Source organism: Fundulus heteroclitus, chromosome 4 (assembly GCF_011125445.2).
Source record: "Fundulus heteroclitus isolate FHET01 chromosome 4, MU-UCD_Fhet_4.1, whole genome shotgun sequence".
NCBI classification, from domain to species: domain Eukaryota; kingdom Metazoa; phylum Chordata; class Actinopteri; order Cyprinodontiformes; family Fundulidae; genus Fundulus; species Fundulus heteroclitus.
In genome coordinates, this window is record NC_046364.1 from 26,873,977 (window position 1) to 26,900,765 (window position 26,789).

The 26,789-nt window shown below is 39.2% G+C and overlaps 1 protein-coding gene across 6 annotated transcripts in view; it reads left to right on the forward strand.

Annotated features, from left to right (window-relative positions):
- znf536 (zinc finger protein 536) overlaps nucleotides 1–26,789 on the forward strand; it is a 229,810-nt gene that overhangs the window by 149,291 nt on the left and 53,730 nt on the right. For all 6 annotated transcript variants that reach the window (XM_036136301.1, XM_036136299.1, XM_021315959.2 and 3 more), the window contains one exon: nucleotides 17,338–17,496. In XM_036136301.1, the coding sequence (XP_035992194.1) occupies nucleotides 17,338–17,496 (159 nt within the window). The remainder of the gene's footprint in view (nucleotides 1–17,337; nucleotides 17,497–26,789) is intronic.

The window sequence follows — 26,789 nt, forward strand, 5'->3', positions numbered from 1 at the left end:
CCCCATATTGCTGGTCGTGCATTTTGCAGTGACAGAGGAAGCAGTGAAAAGAGCAAACAGTTTTTGAGGCAAATGAATGAGAGAGGAGGATGGGAGGGAAGGAGGAAGTGCACGGTGTATCGCTCCGCAGCATCTTCCTAAAGGACAAATCGAAGACACTCCCCGTGCTAACATTTAAAGTATTTACCTTCTTGCAAAATGTCTGCCCTTTTCCTTTGTAGATGAGATCAGTCAGTCTTGGAAAGTCACAGAGATCCAAGTAAAGACCTTTTGTCAAAATGGGAGTTATCAAGGTTTGTGTAATTGGGTTTTTTTCATTTTTTGTAAGGCATTTATTTATTTTATTATTTGCGGTTCAACCTTAAAAATAATTTGGTTTGTTTGTGAGTATGTTAGGTCAAAGTTACGTGATAACTTTAATAGATTGTGTTGTAATGAATACTATGAGACAATGAGAACGAGCTGAGACAAGTTTTAATAAAACTAGAAATCCCCACTTTTTAAAAAAAAAAAGGCTTCTTTAATCTCAAACTGTGTTTTAAAATAGTTTAATCTGGTCCTAATGCCAAGAAACAGAATTATCTTTTCTCTTTTTGTGCTTTCACAAATTAAATAAAAACTGCATAAATCTTCATCTGTATTCCAAAGATTTTTAGTAGAGGAACTCTGTTGATGATTGTGCCGTAAAAATATTATAGATTTTGAAGAAGAGATGATCAAATTCAGACTAGAGCGATTAAAAAAGTATGAAATATTTCTTCAGTTCACCGAACCTCCAAGGCGAATGCTACGGTTTTCATCTTTAGGGGCTAATGTGTAGCCCATAACGGTGATAGCAGTGTTTACAGATGGCTCCTATCTTGTCTGCCATTCAGTCTTTTTTCTACCATATAACAAACAAAACAAAATCTACGAATATTTAAAAAGAGTAGAAGACTTCTTCAACAATAAACTCAACAGCAAATATAGTTGTGTCAGCCAGTTTTTATCATTTGAGTCTTTCAACACAAATGCAGAACCATTTCTCTGTTGCTTCAGAGTAAGAGACTCAAACATCAACGCATGATGTCAGGCTCAGAGTCCTTTCATTTCAAGCGAACATAATTATAGCATAATGTTACTGAACCAGATGAAGTTACATACTAACAGTAATGGGATAGGGTCTTTGTGAGACAGGCTTCACTTTGACAAGATATATATCGTGGCATTGTTCTATCTCTAGATCTGACATGAGATCTCATCATACTCCTAGTAGTTTTTAGTCACAATAAATCCCTCTGTTTTATGTAGCCACTTAATTCTGTAAGGGTTGTCGGGGGCCAGAGCCAGTGAGCAACAGAGAGTGTTCACCCAAGTCAGGTCGGCAGGTTATGTCGGGGCCAGCACGAAGACGTCGGGCTATCGGGTCTAAATTGAATAGTGGCCAGTTAACCAAGCTTAGCTCTGTTAAGACTGTAGGAGGGAACCTGGTACCCGGAGAAAAGCCACATACGAGTGCAAAGAATATGCAAACGCCACGCCAACTAAGGGCCAATCAACAGAGCATCTGTATTCAGAGTAGAAATATGTTTAAATGAATTAATGTTTTATACTTACTATAGTCTCCCGACAAGTCAACGTTCTATTCTCTCCTACACATTTCCATATCATTTTATTCCTCCAAAGAACCGTGCCCTCATGGAAATTTTTTTTAATAAAGATTTGATTTCCATGAACCCTCCAAGGCAAGCTATAAAGTTGAATGTATGAAATAATTTATACTGTGCATTAGGAAGGACACAGCAATATTTTCTATTTCTCTTCTTACTTTATGGATTCTATAAAGTAGACTGTGACTTGATGTGTTGCGTAGTTGTCTTGCAACCAGAAGGTTGTGGTTTTGATTCCAGCTTCCCCTTGTCACATGTTGATGTGCCCCTAGGCAAGGCACGTAACCCCAAGTTGCCTACCGAGCTGTGTGTTGGTGTATGTATGTATGAATGTGTGTGCGATTAGGTGAATGTGGCTGTAGTACAGTGCTTTGTGTGGTCAGTATGACAGGAACAGCGTTATATAAGTTCAGTCCATTTACAACTTTGAATTCCAAACATTCATTTTTTTTAGATGTGTTGTTTTTTTTACCTGTCACCTGTTGTCCTAAAGGGAAAGCAAGTGCTCTGGAGACAGGTTTGCCGCCATTATCTGGCCAATGACACTGACTAGTGTTAGAAGTGAAAAACTCTGAACCTTATGGCTGCTGACTGTAGAAACCTGAGCTGCTTTTTTTGGACTCTATGCACAAATCACTGCAGTAACCAGAGAAGTCCTTAACTTCTAACACCCAGACACTTGCAAAGAGTAAAATTATTTGCTAGACGGCACACATTTTTTTTTGGCTCATTTCTTTAAGAAGGCAACACGAAATATATTTTTTGTCACATGTATGACACTTACAGGCAACATTTATTAACAGAATACATATACCTTTGTATATTATCCTTTATAAAGTTTTTTTTTTTTTTTTTTTTTTTTTTTTTTTTTTTTTTACAAATATTAGCTGTCAGATTGTATCACTGCATTAAAGCATACATTTTGCTTTTTGGGCACTAATAAAGAGGAACACAATTTTTTATTCATTTTTTAATTAGATAAAAAAAAAAGAATTATTGTGATCTAAATATAGTTTTCTGGTCTTATACCAGTAAACATAAAAATGACCCCCAGGGCCCCTTGGTATCGTTTTCTTTGCTGTAAACCCTCCCCCACTTCGCATTAAGCCCTCTGTTGATAGACAAGTTTTATCATTTTTCTCTAATAAGGTTCAGACCATTAGGAAAACAATTACCCCTCCCTCTCATATTCTCTCTGACCTTGGTTACAAAACACCGCACCTTTGGAGCATTTAGCTTACTGTAACTGCCTTTTATTCAACTATCATTTTATAAAAGCTTACCCTGTTGCACAAAAGATTTTTCTCCTGCTGCTTTCTGCACAAATAGAAACAAACAGTTTTCTTACCCCGTTTTCAATTCCTCACTCTCATCTGGTCAAGATACGTAATACCAGCCACAGGCCTAAGAGCTCGCTTAGAAACAAGTGTGGACACTTGTGTGGACTTCACCAGTTCTGTAACTCCCCCTTTTTAATGTATGACAAAAAATGGTATTAAGGAGATTATTGATTAAATGAATGACAGCAGGCTCTATGATATAATTCAATTAGGTTTCAGTGCTGCTTTATCGTAGCTTTTAATGAATCTTAAGAGGAAATTTGTAATAAATGTCCAAACAGCATATTGAGCAAACTTATAATCTAATTTTGTCCCTCAAATACAACATTTTGCATTGCTATTGTTGATTTTAATATTAACACCTGTCTACACTTAGAGCATGCCTTACAAATTAAGCACCAAATCCCATTTATCCATCTATTTACTTTATACCCAAAGGAACCTTCAGGGCTTCAGGAGAGCTGGTCTCTACCTCTAACAGTCCATAGGTAAGATGCAGTGAAGATCCTGGACAGATCGGCAGTCCATTAGAACCAAACGTTTGTGCTTTGATAAAATATTTAAATTGTCAATTGAAAGTTGTCAGTTTGCAAATATTTAAATGGCATACAATTAGAAGAACTGAACAGCTCATGCATCAATGGTTGGAAGTATTTACTACTATGCTTTAACAGGTAAAGTCAGTGATTGGTATGACTGAGCCAGCCATCCTTACTGACCATGCCTTCCTGCATTTAGTCCCCTGTTCTGGAATCTAGGTGTTAACTTTACAAAAATCAATTTCAATTTCCAGTCCAAAGATATCAAGCACACAAAACTATCGTTATAATAACTGTGGATTTAGGTGTGGTCCAGTTGATATTATATGTGTATTGTCTAATGGAGCCACAATTTATTTCAGCTCCAAGCACCCTAGATTCTTTACAGGTGCATTAAGGTATATTTAGGAACTGCGCTTGAAATAAGGGGGCATCAAATTATCCACATCCTCTGGGGACAGGAATGCTCCAGCTGCTAAGATATGTTTAAAGTTGAATAAATTCCTCCGCTGTTGGTACGGTGACTGCTAATAGTGCCGTTGAGCTGCAGCAATCTAATGTCTGCTTCAGGCTGTGTTAGATTCCTTTCCGTCACTCCTGTAAAAGAGGGCTATCTGATTGGAAACAGATCTGGGGCACTGGGGGTTTGGTCCTAGCTCGTTGGATTTAATGACCAATTTCCTCAGCTGCTTCATGCCACAAGCAGTTAAACGACAGTCAAGGTGCCCAGAGGTTCCCCACCATAGGACTTGGGGGAGTACAGAGTACACTAGCTGAAGAGACAGAGTGAGTAATTGAGAGCGACATACCCTGGCTACCAGACAGCAAATCAAAGCCCATTTCCTCAGCAGGAACTTAACTACCATCCAGCATGGTCTCAAGTCAGATTTCCAGTCCATTCCAGAGATCATTTCACAATCAAATGTTGGAAATCACTTCTGATAGTAGTCAAGCGTTCTATAGCCACAGAGGAGAGAGGTAACGCTTGAGTCCAGCATTAAAATAGCAAACTGGCTCAATAAATGCACAAGTGGCATACTGCTGGCTAACTAAACTGTTGCAAACATTTTAATTTCTATAACAGGTCTGAACCCGTCATGCTGTCGTTACACTGAGATCATCAGAGTGTGATGAAGAACATAAATTCCTTTCTAGTGTTTAGTCCGTAACAAAAGACTACTTGACCTTCTCCACAAGCACTGCAATTGTGCTCAACCCACAAAGGAGAAACCTACGACAGCCACACCAAACTTCCACAACTAAAAACTGCATCACGCTCTCTGCTATCAAGCTGATGGTAAATTATTAATATCCACAATCCTCCAGCCTTGATATGACTGCTTGGATATAGAAAAGCAGGCAATTATGTTCTACTCTGTCTTTTGGGTTTTGGCTCCATCCATCTCCGGCCTTCCTCTGCTTCTGTATGCACAATGCTCTGCCATAAATACATAACAACTAGTTCCTCTAACTCGCCACGAGTTCTTATTGAGCCCCTCTCAGTGCAGATATCCCGATCCAGATTAATTTGCAATTAGTCTTGAGTTGTTGAGCCTCCGTAAGATAAAGGATTCCTGCTCCAATTTCATTCGCCCCAATCACTGACAAACTCCTAACAAGAACAAACGCTCTTGAACTTGATAAAAATAGCTTAAGCCTGGACTTATTTGTTTGGCGACAAATGCTCGACGCATTTGTCCGAGGGAGGTGGGCTAGGGTGATATTGGAGCAAAGAGTAAATGAGTTGGGCTATAATAAAACTTGTCATTGTGTCTTTCTTGTTTCTAAAGAGTGATGGTGGTGTGTGTGTGTGTGTGTGTGTGTGTGTGTGTGTGTGTGTGTGTGTGTGTGTGTGTGTGTGTGTGTGTGTGTGTGTGTGTGTGTGTGTGTGGTTGTGGGAGGTCAGTGATTGGCAGCCTGAGAGTCACAGGAGGTGTTCTGGAAGGGTTTATTTAGTATCCTGGGAGTATATTCATACAGAATTGAAAGAGAGCAGAAAATATGTGAGATACAGTTAAATGTGCTCTAGATGTTCTGGTGTTTGTGTATTGTCTTATTTTAAAATATATTGTGCATTTAAGCCTTTCTAAAAGACAGGGGATGTAGGCAATAGGGTGAAAGTGGGGTGGGGGAGCTTTAGTCTATTAATAGTTGAGTCATCAGTGCCTCAATGTTCCAAAATGGCAAATTGTTAGATCCCCAATGGTGATTATTACTTGCTGTCAATGACCTTCATAACAAATTAAAATTATGCGACTGGGACAAAGCGTGCTCTTTAATAGGCGTTATGCATGGGATTGTGTATGTGTGTGTGTGTGTGTGTGTGTGTGTGTGTGTGTGCTACCTTGTGCATGCAAATCTTTCTCTGTGTGTGTGTGTGTGTGTGTGTGTTTTGGATGTGGTTTGTCAGTGAATGAGAGAGTAGCATTTAAAAACTCTGCTTCCTTTGCTAAAAACTGAGGCTCACAGCATCTCCTAAAAAGATGAGCGATGTGAAGTGATTTTAGACTTGCTGCATTTTGTGGCTGTGTAGACAAGCTAGTCATGACATTTTTTAAACGAAACCCAAAATTTGAATTTGTATTAGAAACTGTGTGATAACAGCACGTTGATACCCCGTGTGCACATGTGTACTTGTGCGACAATATCAGGACCTTAAGCACTTGTTAGCGTAGGTGAGGGGATGCCGCTCGAAGTCTTCAGCATGGCTAGACTCAAAGAAACACCTTTGCTACACCTACTTTGCACTTCTAAGTGTGACCGAATAAAAATGTCAATTGTATACAGTGTCTAATACTAATAAAGTCTGGGATAATTTGTACCATCTAAAAGGGAAACCTGTCATGGTGCATTTAAGATTACAAAAACGTAAGGAGACAAAGCATCGGCCAAACAGACAAATGATGGCTCTATAAGAGAACTTTGCTGTTATGTCAGAAAGGGAGGTTTGAAATACATAAATTCATTATAGATCTGGAAGCTGTTTTGATCCCATGTTAGATCAGGCGATAGTAAAAAAATAAATAAAACGAGTGAACAACAGTAAAGGGCAACAAATACCTTGGTGTTTCAATATCTAGACCATCCTGGATGCAAAGCAGTTAGAGGCTAGAAAATAGTGGAGTAGAAGTTCAACTTCTAGCAGGACCCTACAGCCAGAGCTACTAAGGAATGGCTTGGATCAAAGACAATTCATGAGTTAGAATGACCCAGATTCTAGACCTTGTTTTTAAAAAAACTTGTGAAAATATTGGCAATTTTGGATCCACAAAACTCTCCTTTAAGTCTGACAGAGCTAGGACTATTTTGCAGAGAAGAATGGGCAAACCTTTCAGTCTCAAGATGTGTAAAGCTGGTAGAGACATAGGGCAAAAGCCTGCAGCTGCAACTGCAGTGAAAGGGGGCTCAGGAAAAATAGCCAAATATAAATGCATGCCACACTTTTCAGATATTTTTTGTAATAAACAAATAAAACCGTGCAGCTTTTTATTTCCACCTCACAGTACTGCGGCACTTTGTATTGACCAACCACATAACCCCCCCCCCCCCAAAAAAAAAATAATATACCAAAATATGTGGCAAAATATGAAACGGTACAAGGGGTATGACTGTTTGTACAAGGCACTGTGTTAAAAAAAATTAACTAAATATCTTCAGAAATACCACATTAAAGCCCTAATGTATATGACTTTTAAAAACCTGTCTCATTTTTGCAACCCCTTGTACACTTATCAGGAGCGTGCTTCAAAGGGTGTGAGTTGTTGGGGATTGAGCCGTACACACCAGTGTGGGATGCTTTCAGCAACAACATAAATCATCTTGCTTCATTTTCCGAGACAGCGGGCAAGCTCATAGCAGAGGAAACAGGACACGTCCTAGGTCTGTGGATTTACAGCCGGACCGGGCTGCAGCCTGTCTGACTCACACACAAACAATCACACAGTGTGTATCCATGACACAGATTTACCCACCGTGGAATTCCCTTTCCAAAGAGACCTTGTAAAAAGTGTCCATCTCCTGTCGTAATATATGTCTTTAAGAGTGCATTTATGCTCCCGAGCTATCGATTACTGTAGCTACATCCCTCACCAGATAATTACTCTACCTTAATATGCATCCTTAATGAGGCCTAATTGATTCATTTTCATTGACCGAGAGTAACACCACTAATGGCTGCGGTGTACAGAGCATTGATGCCCTGTACAGTATAGACCCTGACCAGTGCCAGATGGATTAAGGGTGGGATAGAAATGGTGGGACTGTAGCTGAGTTTGATGATTGGCCTATTGTGCTTGCTGTTGAGTTAGCACGCTCAGGAATGAATAGGAAATCAATGGCTGCTAAGGGAGGAGTTCTGTTTTATTCAGCGTTAAAGAGACAGTGCAACAGGGTTGTTGTCATATTTAGGTATGATAAATGTTCAGGTTCCTATTCCTTAACCTTTTTTGTCTAATATTCAGAGAGCCTTCTATGCACTTCTATTTTTTTTTTAATTTTTCCCTTTGTTTAACAATGCTACGTCTCCATACATCTTCTGAAAGCTCCTACCTTGCTGCCTGATGCCCTTTCCCTTCCATTTGCTCTTTCCCTTTACTCTTTTTACTCTTCTCGTGCCTAATGCTTTCCTCTGCTTTCCTGGCACTGCCCTACAAACAGCAATCCAGCCGTACCCTGGTAAGCGAGGCAGCAACCTAGTCATCCTTCACTAATGGTAACCACACCACTTCCTGCCAACACAGACTGAGATGGGACATGATGAATATACACCCTGATTATTATAGCATTACACACACACACGTGCACAACGCCAACTCTGTGTGTGTGTGTGTGTGTGTGTGTGTGTGTGTGCAAACACATTAGTAATTGCTTTTGTCTTCATGTCCTAAAGACACCTACCTCTGTCCCCATCTGCCTTCTTTTGCTCTCATGCATACATGCAAGCAGTGGTGGACAGTACACACATAGAAATAAGTAAGGGGCTCACCAGCACTCAAACGTTCACAGACCCTCAAGCATCATCCACAGCCTCTCAACGGGGCTATGATCACCCTGCTAGAATGATAAAGTTAGTGAGACATCAGTGCTCCCTCAGACGTTTCTATGTCTGTGTGTGTGTGTGTGTGTGTGTGTGTGTGTGTGTGTGTTTCCAATGCTCTTTGAAGCCTGAAACAGACTTGAGGAGGGGTAGAAAACAAAGGTGGGCCAGTGCCAGGGAGAAACTTATGGCACCATTCCTCTTCTCCTAGCTGGGCAGAGGCATAGCCCTTTAACTGAAGGAGAGAGCCACCTTCTGTCGGCCGGGGGTTGGTGGTGGGTGAAGAGAGAAGTGGCAACAGTGGAGTGGAGAGAAAACAAATATATTGAAAAAGAGAGAAAAAAAAAGGCTCTCTCCACAAATCCGCCAGGTTCCAGGGCCCTTCGGAGACCACGTTCGGAATAATCCTGCGTGCAACATTCTTTTAAAACCCAAAAAAAGCAAATGCATCTTTATAACTTTGCCCTGTATGATCCATTTAAAGCAAAAAAAAAAAAAGAACTGATATCCCTGTTTCTTTTTTTCACAACCATCCGCTTCCCCCCCCCCCCCCCCCCTTTACAACTGCAGCCTTTAGCGCGGGTGTTCACTAATAAATATAAATGTTTGTGATTAGCATCTCTGCAGCACAGGTGCATGTTTGTTGCGAGGGGAGGCTTGTTCATTAATTTTCAGCCATGAAAAGTGCAGTGCGCCATGAACGGAGAGTCCAAATCGCACACACTGATAAATGAACGCACAGATTGTTAATGTACCATTGTAAGGCTGCTGCCTCCACCAGTTAAAAAAAAAAAAAAAAAAAAGAAAAAAAAGTGGGGCCTGCTGCCAAAAGCGGGGCTGAGCGCACACACCGGCGTAAGCACACAATCTGAGAGGTGTGGCAGGAACCTATTCAGAGGTCTAGATGAAACTGAATGGAGCTTTGGTGTGTTTTTTTAGCCGTATAGCCAAGGATTATTTTTGCTCAGGAAGAAAAGACGTCCCCCGGTGTGAGGCCTCTGGCTTGTGTTGTCTAATTAGATTTGGTAGAACTGGTGTTTATGAGTAATGATAAAACTCTGCACATTAGCTAGGCTTGCTTAGCTGCACAGACTGAACCATTAAGAAGTTCTGAAAAAAATAAAAGACTTATTTAAGGTGAATTTATTTGGTTTTGTCTTAAGAACTCAACTTAAAGCGCCTAATTCTTCTGGAATCCTTTTACTCTCATCTCCGTTGCGCCGTCGCACACAGACTCGCCCCCTCCTTGTGTGTACATCGGAATCATCAGATATTATGTGCCTTAATTAGATAATGCATTCTGCATCTAGCAGCGACCTTCAATATGTTGTTTTTGAGATACAGCTGCAAGTGTTGCATTCACGAGAGAAGGGAGAAATGCTGCCGAAGAGTAAACAAAGAGAAAATAAAATAAATAATAATAAAAAAAAAAAGAAATCTGCCTTGGAAATGGGCTGTTTTTCAGGAGCCGGAAAAATGTTTTATTAGGGGACCGCCGAACACCTGCCTTAAAATGTCGTTTCAACATCTCCCGAATGCCATTTTGCTTAATTGACTTGGAAATGGCCCAAATGTATTGCTGAATGCGGTCTAATTAATATTAATAATAAATGCCATTATTAACATCAAAGAACATCTGGTGCCCCTGTTTACCCCACCGCCTTATATGAAACACATTCTGCTGCTGTTTTAATCTCACAAACATTGCGGGGTAAACAAAAACTGGCGTTCGCCTTATTTAATTTTTTTTCCTATTTTTTTTTTGTTTCTTTCTTTATTTTTTTTTTGGCTCTCATGTTTTACTTGGTTTTACTCCTGCTGCCAGGGATGGTCAGTGAGGAAACAACAAGTATGAGGTGAGGCTACGTATAATTTAGAGCACAAATGCTCTTTTGTGGTCCTACCCCCCCCACCCCCCCACCCTCTTTTTTTCATGCTGCTGTTCTTCATTTAGAACTGGTTGCCGTAATACCTCTGAGACGCATTTAATCCCTGGAGTGTCCCTATGCAGAATAAATAAATAAATAAAATTAAATAATTAAATAAATAAAGTTGCATCTGCACATTATGGAGCCCCTCGCATTAGGGCCTCCTCGATGCCCATAAATCAAACGCCGAGTAACTTTAATCTAAAATTTCATTTAGTAGTCCTTGTCAGGTGGTAAAAGGAAGGGGGATAATGCAGCGGTGTTTAATGATAATTGGTGTTTGGTTAATAAATTCTGCAAGTTCAGATTATGTTCTCGCAGTGGCTGGAATGCTAGCATCAGCAGTGTAACTAAACCTCAAATTGATTAACTCGCATGAACCAGACGCTCACAAAGATGGCACCGGTCCAAATCAAAAAAAAAAAAAAAAAAAAAAAAAAGAAACAGAATGAAGGGAAGGGGTGCTGGGAGGTGTGTGTGTGTGTGTGTGTTTGTGTGTGTAGGAGAGAGAGAGAGAGAGAGAAGGAGCACAAGCAGGCATCAGGCCGGATGGTGTTTTGTTGCTCTGCTGTAAGGAAATCAAGTCCCCCCGGGCACATTTTTAAAAGCCTAATGCCTTTCAAATGATGTCATCACGTTTTACTCTTTCTCTCTCCCCCAGCACCCCCCTGCTCGCCCAATCTCTCTTAATATCTTTTCCCCTTTTCAAACTGTTTCCGCCACCCCTCCACCATGCACACACACACACACACACACACACACACACACACACACACACACACGCTACCCCCCCCCCCCCCCCATCCCACCCCCCAATCACTTATTTGGCTGCAGAGAAAGGCAATGGGCTCCGACCGGAGTCATGTGACACATTAGAATAATGGCCGAGCAAAAAGCAAAAACATCTTGTGTTTTTATGACTGATGTGCTTTTTACCCCCCTGTTTTATTTCCTGAAAGTGATATCACGCTAATCAAAACCACAGAGTGTTTAGAGTGCAAAGTGTGATTGAAAGAGCACCATTAAGGAACTGGCAACCCCACCCCGCCATTGGCCACCGCCGACCAACCTGCACCCCTGGCACCGTGTGTGCACACAGTGTTGTTGATGTCTTTTTTTTTTTTTTTTTTCTTCATCTCTTCTGTTAATGGGGAACTGGGTGTGGCCGCCGGAAAGAAGGAGGAGGCAGCACGCCCTACCCACAGGAACACGTGAAGATCCGTGTCGGTTTCCGTATGTGTCAGTCAGTCAGCTGCCGAGGACGCCTCGTGTGACGGCGATGCCTCTGAGATCCCAGCGACGCAAGGTCAGCGGGGAGCGAGGTGTCCTGCGCACACAGGAGCGCACGTTCACACGCGTGTTTTGGCGCTCCAGCTCCTAGCCCAGTTAGTCAGAGAGGAAAGTGTGTGTTCACGAGTGTGAGTGCAGCAGACAGCAGGCAGAGTGACTGATAGTCAGCCTGCCTCCCAGATGGCCTGCTCAACTCTGCTCCAATCTGATCTCAGAGCCTTTGTTCTGGCATGTTCCATTACGACGCCGTGACACTGGTAAAGACAGAGGGGAGAGGAGCTGGTCTCAGATCAGATACAGCTGAATTATACATGTATATTTTTTTTTTCCTTTTTTGTTCCCCTCTGCGCTACTCTTGTACTAGCACATTCACAGTTTGGCACTTGTCATGTAATTTTTTTTTTTTTTTCCCTTTTTCTTCTTCCTGGGGTAGAGGCAAGAAAGCGCTTTATAGATAATAAATAAAAACTCGTTCAATGGGTTGCAGTTTTTTTTTTTTTTTTTTTTTTTTTTTTTTTTACAAGAAAAGTCATAGTGGCTTCAATATTAAATTTAAATATATTCTTTATTATTTCAATTTTTTATTGAGACGTGATCTTTTGTAGAAGCTTAGGCTTAAAAAAGGCTTGGCCGACACACAGAACAGAGCTACCCAGCAGGAGGTTTTGACATTTGGAAATTTGAGAGAGATTTGGATGAGGGAGACTTTATAGATCCTACACTTTAAAAAAAAGAAAGAAAAACAATTACATGTTTAGTCTAATTGTTCATCTGTGCTGCGGGAATTTATGCTGTTAATAAGTCTCTTTGAATTTTTTACCAAATTCACACAACCTTTGATCTATTTTAACTTTAAAATTCCCCAAAAAAGGTGAAAAGAAGTAAAGGGTGTGAGGTTTTCCAAAGTGTGAAATGTACTATTACAGAATAGCAGTAGCAGGCCCACCTCGCTTGTGACTGTAATGTTGTGTCTCCTGCAGCAAACCTTTGCATAAATAAAGGGGGGGAAAAAAGCAAGTGAAAATCAATAATCAGAGAGTAGTTACAGCTGGGTGTCAACAGATTTGACGCTTTCTCTCGCTGCATCACACACCCCGCTGTGAAAGATGATGCCTAATATACAGTGTGACCTTCAAAATGTCATAAAAGTGTTGTGCAATAAAGTGTCAATATTTGTGGTTATATGGAGCACGATGACTTTTACAGTAATTGGAACGGCCACGTTAAAGCTACGGATCAGTCAACTGATTAAAGACGCGCATGCCGGACGGCCGGCTTGCCGCCCAGGAATGATGGGCGTTCACAGTCCCGCGGCGACACGTCCGCGTGCACGCTCACACACACACACACGCTCACACACTCACACACGCTCACACACTCACACACATTAATGAGAGGGGAGCGCACCCGAAGTTGTGTCGTACTTTTTTTCCTCTCTTAGTGTGAGTGTGTGTTGGGCTGCGTGTGCGTGTGTGTCGGTGTGTGGTTATGTGTGAAGCTCATTTATTATTGAAGGGCTGTTATATGCCAGGAGAGCACACTCTCATCCTCTCAGTAGTGTGTCTTCCTCTTACAGGAGCACTATTAACCCTGACACACAAGGACATGCTCGTCTGTGTGTTTGTGACAGAAATGGAGAGAGATGCGTATTCGTGTGTGTGCGTGCGTGCGCGTGTGTGTATGTGTGTGTGTGTCCGTGCGTGCGCGCGCTTGTGTGTGTGGTCCAGTGTGCGCCCTGCTTCTAATCTGTGTTTTGGATTTTTTAATTTTAAACCCCATCTGGGATGGGCAGGTGGGCCGGTGTCTGTTACATGATGCTGGGAACTGTTGCCAAAAAGGGATCTGTACAGTAGACCACTCAAAATATGTTTATGAGAGGCGTCTATGGCTACAGTATGGTCGAGTCCTGGACCCAGCACTGGGGGGAATTGTATTTGTTTTTATTTAATTTTTTTTTATTTTTTTTTATGTCCAGCCGCTGTTCTGAATGTGTCTAAGTGAAGATGCCTAGTGATAGAAAAAAATGATCCTATTTCAAATATTTTGATATATTCCAATACAGTGTGAACTCCAAATATGGTTGATACAATTCTTTTGCATGTCAAGTGTATTTGCATCACAAAATGCAGAAATAAACATAAAGATAAGTACATGAAAAAAGAAACAATTATACCAAATATCACACTTTTTTCCCCCCAAATTTAAATGAAATAGTCAGGTGATTATAATAATAAACTGGCCTTTATGAGAAGGCTGGAGTAAACATCAATGATTTTATCCTTTATTTAATGGAGCCAACAACATTTATTTATCTCAGGCTATCAGCCTGCCTCCCCTTAGAAACGCTGTGATTACACAGAAGTGTAAAGTCGTGTCTCAGAAGCATCGATATGGGACAATGTGTTTTAGTACTGCAGAATCTCAGGTAGAGCGCCATATAGATGTAAAACAAATGTGGACCGAGAATGGTGCCTAGAGTTACCTCGAATGTGATTTTTGTTCACTTAAACTCAGAATTGCAAAATGACACAAAGCAGCCCTGGTCTTCCAGATGAGCTATGAATCAATTTAGCACAGTGCCAGGACATTTCACTCACATTTCCAATCTTTTAGGCAGTGGATTATGATTAACACAGAGCTGATATCCACTTATACCAGCACATCAGTTTTTAGGTGAATTTGCTTAAATATATGTTAACCAACATGCCATTTGGTTGATCAGTTTAAAAATCAAGCAATCATCATAACAAATCAATCATTTATGAACTTTAGATTTGAAAATCTCACACAAGCCACATTTGCAGTTTCCACCAAGCTGGAAATAACGGACATGCTCCAAACCTCCCCTGATTATAAGATTTGAATCAAAATCCGTTCTTTTACACGTGCTTTTACAGTCTGTTCATTGTACACAAATAAGCCACACCAAGCCAAACAGAAGCAGCTGGTATTTAGTATCCATGCATTGTCACACATTTATATATAGGCCGCCTTTCACTTTCAGCGGCGATAAGCGGCGTGGCGGATGACGGCGGGCCTGGTGGATGGGGCTGTGTGTTTAGTGTCAGTGGGAAAAGAAGACTTGCTGACTTGGCTCTTTCTATTCTGTATACCTTATTTGACTCTGCGATAGACAAGGGTGAAAAGGGGATGGGGAGCACCACAAAAGAAAAGTGTGTGGGTCTGTTAAAAAAAATGCTTCTCATTGTGTTGAATTTTTATCTTTATTTTCTTTTTCTTTCCTTTCTGGTTCTGTTGGCTTTCCCTTACTTTTTCCCCAAATCCTTGACCAGATGTGGAAATAAATACATTTCATTGCTGCACTGAATGTGTGCTTAGTTTGTCACACTTGCTGTATTGAAAGCCTCAGCGTAGATTGAAAGTTTGTCGTCGACCATTTTTGTGAACACAAAGGCCAGAAAAACTTTTACTTCAAGGGGGAAAATAAGAAAAGAAAAACAAATGGAAACAAAAATAAGCCGTACTCTGTATTTTTTATGAATTGTGATAAATTAGATGTCTCTGAAAAGTTGTCTCCTGATTTAAGGTGATATATTCTTTCATAATTGCTTTTCTCTCTTTGTTTAAAAGTAAAACCCCTCTCTTGCTCCTCCTCATCACTTCTTCATCATGTAAAAATTCCATATCATACCTGGGTACTTAAACCATTGCATCTAAATGTATTTAAATAGATTAATGAATTATATATAAAATAGTCATAAAAATGTTCAAATCCCATTTTTTATTTAAGTTAACTTTTTACGACTTTATGAAAATGTTGTATTACAGCCTATTTTGAGTTATTTCCCATTCACCCCTTAACTGCTGACTTCTGTGAAATATGACTCATAAAGTCACATTTTCTGAAAATAGACGACAGCTACATATGGAAACTGCTTTCCAAAATTATGAAAACCTTTGCATGGCGGAGAAGAAGTTTCGTCCAGCCAAACAAAATTCTTTTTAATTAAGAAAAAAAAAAGAAAAATGAATGACAGGAATAGAATAAAAAAAGAGTAGAATAGAATAAAATAAAAATGAAACATTTAGAGGAAAAACAGCCAAATACAAAATCAAACAAACCAAAAACAAGACAAAAAGATTGAGAAAAAGAAACAATGTTAAAGTGAATTATATATTTTTCTTAACATTTATTTCATACCTTTTGATTGTGACACTTAAAAAATACAGGGCATTAAAAAAAATGATTTTTTTTTTTTTTTTACCAAATCTGTAATGCGCCACTGATTATTTTTTATGGTTTCTTGCTTTGTTTCTTGCAAGCACAAAATCTGTTTCTCCTTTAAGCAAGCGGCCTCATTGTTAACATAAAATGTGTATAGCTTAAGCCTTAAAGTAGCGCTTTTGTGAGAGGGATGACATTCTGGTCCTCAGTTCTCAGATACCATAGAAGGTTTATTTATAGAGCACTTTTAGCACAAACGACCAAAGTGCTGTACATTGTTTGGACACATTGGATGGATCGACAAATAACTCACAAACAAACAAAAATAAATCACTATAGCACTTCATAGTTAACTTTTCTATAAAATCTCTAATTTGTTACTTACAGTTGGTAGATGTACAATGGCTTCCATCACAACCTATTAAAACTTGAGCAGAAATGTCTAATTTTACAGTTTCAGGACAAAAAAAAAAAAAAAAAAAAATATGTCAACAACACATTTGTATGTTTTCCAGTTTCTCTTTTAAGTGTTTTTTGTTCTTCCCCGCCATGAAAATTCAGCACATCACAGACTCCTAATCATCAGCACAAGGCCAGTGTGTACAATCTGACGGTGACACCCTCACCTCAGATTATGCTGCTGTCAACACATTCCCAGGTTGTCGTCACTCATCTTTTAGATTCCTATTCGGGGGCTGATTGTGTTGATAACAGACTGCTGTTGCACTAAACTGTGCATCATCGTTTTTTTTTTTTTTGTTTTTTTTGGCAAGCGGAGGAAGTGGCGGAGGGCTGGGTCAAAACTGTTATCACCCTATCATATCTCTGACAGCTTCCTGTCAAAATCAGGTCGCAGGAAGAGATGCAAGGAGATCCTGCGATGCTGACAAAGCCAAATCACTCTCTCTCCCTTTCATTCTGCTTTCTCTCTGTCTGCCTTATTTAGCAGTTTTAATTCTCTTTGCCACTTAGCATATGCTTAATAGGACTGATTATGATAGCGAGGGTTGGGGGAAAAAAGGAGGAACAACACTGGAAGAGAAGGGGTGGTGTCGGCGTTGGGGGTGTGGGTTAAAGCGGGGTGTATCTCAGAGCCAAGGTGTTTCTATAGAACCTGAAAAGTTTATGAACTGTCAGCGTTCTGTCGGGGAGGAACGTAGCTCGGCTCGTGGACCTGTTTGATGTGTTTGTGCTCTGTCTGCACGTTCAGCACGGTAAAGGAGGGACAATGACAGACAAGCAGCAGACAAAGACAAAAAAAACAAAAAAAAAAACGTGTTGTGATGTGAGGATGACTGGTGTGAAGTGGCACTCAGCACGTCGTCCATTCATCTCTCCCCCTCCCTGTGTTGTCTCCGTGTTTGCTCCAGATGTTGGGGAAGACTCGGGGAAGGTACCGGTGAGCCTACAGCCGCCTCCATCCCAGATCAGGGAGCGAAGCGTCGGATCGTCCTCCAAAGACTGCCCCTACTGCGGCAAGTCCTTCCGCACCTCCCACCATCTCAAAGTCCATCTGCGGATACACACAGGTTAGTGCATTTAACATCATGTCCCTCACACAGGCATGGATTCAAAAATTTAACATTTATTGTAGTTTATGCAAAATGTATTTTACTGTTTGTACTGACATTTCTTCTGGGGTTAGATTGGCATATTGGGTTCTGAATATTGGCCTAATCACATATTGGACTCTCTGTTATATGATGGATATGATGCAAATGAATCAATTTCATATTTTGCAAATGAGAACACAGCAATCATTGATAATGATCACAAAGGAAGGAAGGAGGGAAGGGAGGAAGGAAGGAGGAATGTTGGGTGGTGTTCATTCTCGTCGTCCTTAGTAATATATGTTGTTTGCAGTTGGGTTAGGGTTCGTCTTAACTGAAAAAAACAAACAGCTCACAACCAGTAACAGCATCCCTTCTCAAGAGAGTTCTTATTTAGCTTGTTTTCACGTTTCTGCTCATCATTTCATTAGGTTCTAATTTCCAGAACGACTGCACGGTGTCCTCCACCAACTTCAATCTTACACCCTTAAACTCTCTTTACCTTTTAAAGTGTATGAGACACACTTTCCATATTTGGGAGTGTTGTGGTGTGTGTACCACCTCTTTGCCTTTACAAGCTAGGTCTCAGCTACATCTTGGTAACCCTGGTTGACTCCGGGTAGTTATGTCTGAATTCAGGGTAATCACTTGGACGGTGGACACTACCCGGGGCTCTAACTCTACGGAAGGTTCTAATATTTTGATCACTATCTGAGCTAGAACCACAGTCCAAGTGGATTCTGCTTTGAAAGTAGAGAGATTATGACACAACTGCAAAGTGTTAAAACACGTTGGCCCACATAAACTGACCCGTTGGGGAACATTGATCAGAAAAGTAGCCAAGAGGACCACGATACCGCTGGAGGAGCTACAGGGGCTCGCAGCTCAAGTAGGAGAAGGTTTTGACAGGACCATCATTAGTCTTGTACTGAACCTTTACTTTGTAGAGGCAAGAATAATTTTTTTTTAAAGAAAGAGATTAATGGTCCCATTGCTGGTGTGCGGTGGACAACTGACGCTGCAGAAGACATGAGAGCAAGGTTGAGGTTCACCTTCTATCTGAGCAATGATGCTGAAACAACAATTTAGCTCTGATTTAGATCAATGCATATTCACGTGTACTTACGTTTCTAAAGACTTGACAAAGATTTCAAGACAACACAAAGAACTTGCAGCAGGAAGTGTAATAAAATGTGGTTCTAAAACGCATTGACTAAAGTGGGATGAATAATAATGCTCTCCAGGTTTTTAATATTCTAGGTTGGAAAATTCCTCAGTAAGGCACCACTGTGTTAGTTTATCAAAATAAAGTTGAAATAAAGTTTCAACATGAAAAATCAATAGGGGTGTGAATGCTTCAGTAATGGCTGTACTTCTAGATTTTGAGAATGATTGGGCCACAGTTAGGATTAGTCATGGAACGTCTTTCTACTACAGTTCCCACATATTGGATAGATAGATTTAGGTTGCTGCAGATATCACCATGTGACGCTAGTTTGACTATACCTTCCAGTACATTAAAATACATTTAAATTCGATATATTGAAATATTTACAGTTTTTCTATACAAAACAAAATCAATTTTTAAAGAGATAATAAGTAATGTTTGCATTCAAGTTTCTATAACTACATTTATCAGGCTGTCCTTCTCTAATGTCTCCCGTTGGCACAAAAAGGAATTACAGATTAGATTTTTTCAATTCAATTTATAGTTAAGGACCAGAAGATTAATATTGTTCATATTGTGAATATTTAAGGTATAACCCCAGCCCTGTTGTGTCAGCCAAAGATGATGTAAATATGGGATAAGATGCAGAAATTACTGCTAGCATTTTGGAAATAAATGGCTAAAAGGCCATTATAATTTACCTGTCACATTGAACTCAAAAGTTCAAACCGCAAAGAGTCTCAATTTCAATAAATACATTAAGGGGATAAAACAACAGATTTTTTCTTTAACTTTTGTCCAAAGAGTTCAGTGAGTTCAAAGATCAGGTAATCTTGAAAATAAAGAGTGAATAAAGTTACCCTGACCATCCTGCTGGGCCTTTACAGGTTGGCCCATTTACGTGGAGAGAACTAAGTAACCTACATTTGCCTGGTCAAAGCAGTATTGAGCAACACATTAAGATCCTTACGTACAGCTTACCTGGATCACCTAAATACGATTAATAAGGTTAAGAGTTCAACTCAATCCTTGTAATGGAAATTTATATTGGATTCTCAAAATGTTCACACTGCTGTTAAAACATCTGGTTTTTGTTTTAACAAAAAATAAACTACTTCATAATTTTTTGAAAACATATCCTCCTGTATTGGGACATATATGTTTTGTGAAATCAAATGAAAAACAAATCAGGTGTATGAAGCCCCCGGGGGGACATGGGAAGTTTTATTTTGTATTCTCTCACAATACTTTTGCGTTCTCTCACAAAATGTTTTGCGTTCTCTCGCAATAACCTAATAAATGGCTCATGCGGTATATTGAATACTGCTACAATATGTGGGTTTTATAAGGTTTGTCCATGTATTTTATATAGTTAATATAGTGAATTATGTGAAGTTTTATATACTTTCTTTAGGATACAAATGCACCACAAGCTTATATGCAAAATGCAAAAGCAAAACAGGTTAAACGTGGCCGTTTCATCTCTTTCCATTCTAAGACCAATATAAACTTTCTGTAAGAAATAAAGAAAGAAAAAAAGAAAGAAAGAAAAAATACATTCAAGCTATTTGGACTATTTTTTTGTCATTTTCACTGTGTAATAAAGTCATCTGACAGTTTTGTGTCTTTTTTGTGCTGGTAGTCTGGCTAATAAAGGGCCTTTTTCATGTGCAGTCCCATCTCAACCATACAAAAACAAACATGATTTATGTTAATAGATCGATTTTCAAATCGGTTTTCTGCACATAAGAGTTAAGAACGTATAAACACATTTTTCACTGAGGCTCTTTAAAGGTATTTGCAACTTTAAATTGAACTTTATATTGTAGCAGAAACACTTTTAGTATTCAATTTGCCCCATGAATCGTCTACTAGGTTATTGCGAGAGAACACAAAACCTTTCGCGAGGGAACGCAAAAGTATTGTGAGAGAATACAATACTTTTCAAGGGAATGCAAAATAAAGTAAAAAAAATTTCCATGTCCCCAAGGGGGCTCCATAAATTTGGGGGATATCTAAAATGAAAATAGAAAAAAAATATATATATAATAGTATAATATAAAATATATACTGTAAAGTTTGTAAGAACGCACAGCCTTAAAATAATATTTAGTAGATAAAGGTTTTGATTTGATTCAAGCATTGAATCTTTTTTTAGTATCAGCATCCAAGGTTTTGATTTGAAGAGATTTGGCGACTTTTCTGAGCCAATCCATCGGATTGGGAGTATACCTCTTGTCCACAGTCCCCTTCAGGGGGATTAACTTTTTTTTCCTTCCATTTTTAAGCCATTCTAAATTGTTTTTTTTAAATGAAAAATTTAAGATTTCTTAATTCTCAACTTTTTGTTAAAACTGACACTTAATTTGTACTTTGCTTTAATGACTAAAATCCCACTTCCTACTTTGAAATCATGAAGCTCACCCTGCTACATTCGTCTGATGATTGTATCAGTAATCCAAAAATCTATTTAGGAATAGTGGTCCAATGATCAAGTCTGATTTCATTAAAGCTATCATGTATTTTCCCACAAGGTTTGGCAGATTTTAGGTAGGCCCTGATGTTTTCTTAGTATAGACAGATAGGGAATGAAGGGGATTGATTAAATTCTCGCTGCTCCTTCAGGGTTCCTTCTAACTTCTCGGAAGCCTCTTGACCACTTTCCAATTAGTCTTCTTTTAATGTAGGGGGTATAATCGGGTTTTTTGATGCTACTATTGTGCCGTATTGTCAGTGATTGATGACTGTCTTTCCGGTTTATGAATAATGTTAGGGATTTTTTGACAACCTTCTCCTGTCTGATACCTTTGTACCATCAGATCTGTTTCATCTTCTGTAACCACTCAGCAATCAATGGCTTTAGCTAAAGGATTCAAGCAAGCAAATGTCAGTGAAGTCCCACAAAGACAGCTGAACTTTATTTCTGGTTGGTCAGCCTATACTGCTATAATCCACATGTATGAAGCCATAAAGACTAAATGCCAAAGTTAAAGCACAGATTGTTTTCACACAGTTTTCTGATATGTACAGTTTTTGTATGTGTTTATCCTAAAAAAAATTTTTTCAATTGAACCATGTGTGATAAATGTCACATTAGAGGTGGAACCATTTCTCATTGTCTAGTTTTCTATTGTCCAGCAGTCTTAGTGTGTCAAAAATGGTTTATCATTAACATATCATTAGTTAAACTAAAGTTAAACTAAGATGAAACTGAACCTAATTGTAAATCCTCTTCGGCACTTCTGAAAGTCTACTCTTATATGCTTGTATTTCCTCGTTGCCTCTCTGAGTGCTGAAATAATACTGAGCCCCCCTTTTGTTTCCTCTATAAAAGCACATATTGATCTGAGGCTGCAGGAAAATCTTCAATCGGTAACATGCTAACACACCCAGTAACACTTACAAAATTAGATTTCTTAAGTTAAATAGCACAACCAGGCTGTGCTTTCCCAGCAACATCACAGTAGCCGGTGATGACTTTGGGAGGCATTTGATATCTCTTAGGTTAGAGAGCTGAGTTATGTCTGCTTTGAGTAGTATGCTGCAGTAAGAATACCCCTGAGGGCCATATTTTATCATGAAGGAAGTGCAGACCTCCACCTTGGCCTTTATGTTTTGCTAAACATTTAAGGAAATGCACTGCTAGGCCGATCTGATTTCACCCACTGTATATTTTTCATCCATTTTTTTTCCAAGTATAATCATATAGTGAAACAACAGAAAAGTCTGGAGCCTCCGGTGCAAAACTTGGAAAGTTTAGTGAGGATGTTGTCTTTTCATAAGGAATGTATCCTTGGATATGGGCCTGTTTAAGCACAGTTTTAACAGGGTCTCTTCCACACATGAGGAGGAAAAAAAAAAATAGGAATGCTTGATGCATCCCCAATATGTGGCCTTTAAATCATTCCTTTACGCTAATCGGAGCAGCTCCATTATCAGCACAAGATGACTTCTGCAGCGGCTGAAGATCTGCGCCGCGCTCCGGTGACAATGCGAGGAAATTCACAGATGACAGCCGAGCTCTCGTTAGCCTAATGCAAAGTGACTGACACAATAGAGTTGCTTACCGAGCTGGCCGAGGCGGCATTGTGCAGTGCAATGCGGAGATTAATGAGCGACTAACACCGACTTGAAAGGAATAGAGTGAATTTAAATTCCTCAAAAAGTTAAAGAGCTAATGTTACAGTATTAATTTCCTCTTGAACATTGAGTGGGAAAATATCCATTAGCAAAATTAACCACAGTTTTCTAGGTAGCTAACATTGTGCGACTGTGGCACTACAGTGTGGGGCCAGAGCTAATGAACACACTGCAGAGGGTGATATTTCATTATACAAATTAATGCTCACATTTTAATGGGAAAGTCACATAATGAATCTAGGCTTCAGTGACAGCAATTAGAGGCCCAGATTGTCCCCTTCTGGACAAGGCACTATTTAGCAGTAAGCAGCTGTGTGTAAAAAAAAAAATATATAAAAAAAAAAAAAAGACCTCGCTCCTGACAATAGCTTCACATAACTTCAGGCCGAAGCACATAGCCAATAAGAGTCCCTGCTTGCTTTAAATGAGCAGAGGGGGAGAGAAAGAAATGGAGACAGAGGGAGAGAAGAAGCATGACTTGCCCGTGTCATTTAACCTTAACCTAACCTTGTAATCAGGATGAATCAAGAGGGACCTGTGATCTCCGTCTCTATTCCTCTCACTCCTTTGGGCCCCCTCCCTCTCCTCCTGTCCCTTCTCCCTTCGATTATCTCTCTCCCGAAACTGTTTTTTTTCTTCGGCGCATTTACCTCTTTTTATCCTTTTCTAATCTCTTCAGTGTCTTTAATACACTCGGAGTGCAAGATTTATTATTGCCCTGTAGATCACACTTAATATCCAAAGTTCCCCTGTGCATATAGCATCCCTTTATGGTGTGATTTTTCCCTCCTTAATAATTGAACAGTTAGTCCTGGCAGTATTAGAAACACTGCCAGATTACCACTAACTACTAAAAGACAAGGATGCTAACATTATAGGATTTATTTGAACAATAAACAGTAAATGGGTGGATTTTAATATTCAACAAACTCAGTTTCTGTTGTGACATTATTGGAATATGAGCAATGTTTTGGCTAACTAAAGCAAGGAAACCACATTTTCCACCACATTCACACTACTTCGTTAGTTCTCTTTTGACTTTCATACATGTCCACATTCAAATGACTCACATTAAGAGTACTAAAGTGTAAAAAAGAAGGTGCATATTTTCATTGGTGTTGCTTGGGTTCCCTTTATCCACCTTAATGAGAAATACTGTGAAAAGCATTTCTTCCTCCTACGTTTCCACACGTGAAACTCATTTTTTACCGTCGTTCTAGCTGAACTGTAAATCCTGTTCCAGTCTGTGCTGTCTGTTACGCCATTTTAATTTCCCCTCCATGGTAAAGCATGACCAGGTAGCATATCCACGTGACACAATAACCTTGAGTAAAATGACCATGGTTATACAGGGTTTTGGTATTTACAGAAAACCCTTTATATATATATATATATATAATATATATATATATATATAATATATATATATATATATATATATATATATATATATATATATATATATATATATATATGTTATTTTTGTTTTCCAGAAAAGTTAAACATGTTACTACTGCAGAAAAGAAACAAGATAACAGGTTTAATATACTTATAAACCTTATGTTTATGTTAATTGCACAAAATATTAAAATCTTTACTTAATCTGCTCTTTATAGAGTAATACAAGTATCACTACTGCAACTGGAAATATATTCAAAGCATGTATTTATTTTGAGAAAAAGAACAGTGTAGTAGCCTTATTTCCATCTGAATGACAGAAACAGGTGAGGGTGGGGCAGTACTCTATGATACATCTAAGTAGAGAAAACTCAGTCAGTCCAGCATTCACCATTTAAAGGACTGTAAACCTTGGAAAGTCTGACGGAAAGTTTTTATAGTTTTTACGACGAAGCTTTTCAAAAGCTTGATACCAGAAACAACTATAGTCCCTACATTTTTAGAGTATTTATCCTTGTGGTTCCCTCTGCTTACAACCTTGAGCGAAAACAAGTCACCAGATCTCCACACTGCAATCAGGGAAATGTCTAGCCATAAAACCGTTCAAGTCAAAGCCAAAAAATTATTGTTTTATATGTACACACTCCTATTATTAACTATTTAGACATCAAATATGTAAAAACAGTCCAACAAGCTAGCAACTAACAATAGCACCAAGTTTACTAATCTATTTTTAACTATAGTGAAGCAGCTTCCTGGCTTTGATGCAACAATGATCTGTCATGTGCCTGGGAAGTTGTGCTGTTTGGCTGATATCAATTAAAAGTGGATTAACGGGTACATAATGACCTTTAGCAGTAAATTGTGTGTAATGTTGCAAGGCAGGATACAGTATATTCCCCAGATGTCACACCAGGCCCCTGACGTATGATGGAGCAGATGTCTTAGCCAGTCCAAATGGCTCTCTAAGACACAAACACACACGCACGTCTACACATACACACATACACACACACACACCTACACACACATACGCACACACATACACGCACGGGCTCTGGCTTACACGCATGCATAAACATGTGTTCACACACATTCCAAATGGTGCTCACACACGTCCATAAACACAAGGAGAAGAAAAAAATGCACGAGTCATCTGTTTCACTTGCTCCAGATATTTAAATGCTTAGGTTTAATGGAAAACGGACAGAAACGGATCACTCTGAACATTTGGTGATGCTTTCAGCTGGCCTTTCCCTGTAAGCATCAGATAGACGGGGTCACGTGTAAAATCTTGGAGGTTTGTCGTTCTTACTTCAGACACAGCGCATGGAAACGTGCACACAGCGCTTTTAAACATCTGCTAGAGGGACAAATTAAGAAAGATTTAAAAAAGTCAAACAAATCCTTTTTAACCACCATATTATTAGAACTCTGCATTAAAATAATAAAATTCTAGGAGTACTCTCATCACCTACAAATGTTCTACAAATCTATAGGAATGCAAGGCAATCTCCCACTGCTGGGAAGAAGTCATTTGATGGATGGTCTATTAAAATCCATCCTCATCCTTCTGTCTTAGAACAGAAGGATGTTCTGTCTTAGAACTAGAACCTAATGTCATCCACTTTGAGGAAAAGTCTATTTCCATGGGTGGAAAGGTTCCCCCATAGGATAAAGCTGCCACCAACATGTTTCACTCTGGATATCACGTTCATTTCGTGACGTGCTGTGTTACTTTTCCGTCACCTTTTGAAATTGTGGCCGAGCTTAAAATTTTGGTTTCATCAGGTCACAACACCTTCTCCTACAAGGTTTTGGGGAAGATTTAAGCCAAGTCTAGTTTTGTTAGAAAGAAAAGGTTTCTGGCTTGAAATCTAACTCCTTGGTCTGGACAGAAGGAGAACCCACAAAGTTTTGGGGATGTTTGCTGAGGTCTAGATGTTTTCTTTTGAAGAAAATACTTCTGTCTTTCAACTTTACTGCCTAATCTACATATATAGCAAATGAGAGAAAGTGTTTGAACATGTAAAACATTACCAGTACTAAGAGGAATCTCCTGCAGCTCATTCATCGTTTCATTCACACTCCTGCCAACTTGATAAGTTTGCATCCAGCCTGTTAGTTTCCCTGTTTTTCTAGATTTCCTTCAATTAGCTATGAATTTATATAATTCTTATATAATGTTTTGGATTATACTTTTGTACTACCGGATCATTTTAAACTTTCAAACATCAAGGATGCATATGTGCAAATGTCAAGAAAATCCAACTAATGCAGCTGGACTTTGTTTCAGGTAAATCAGAATTGCTAGAATTGATCTTAGGGCTGTACCCAAGACAAATAAATGTTCAGGCTGGATTTAATAGGGCATAATTGAAAGTATTAGTCTCAGGATCACACACATTTTTAGCCATGTTATCGCAGCTTTTTATTTATTTTATTTTTTTACATATTTTCTCTTTAGCGTACTTGTCTTTTCAGTTTAACTGTGCAGAATGCATGTCCCATTAAAGGTAAAATAAATAAAAAACAAAAAAAAATGTGTTTATATGTGTTTTCGTGG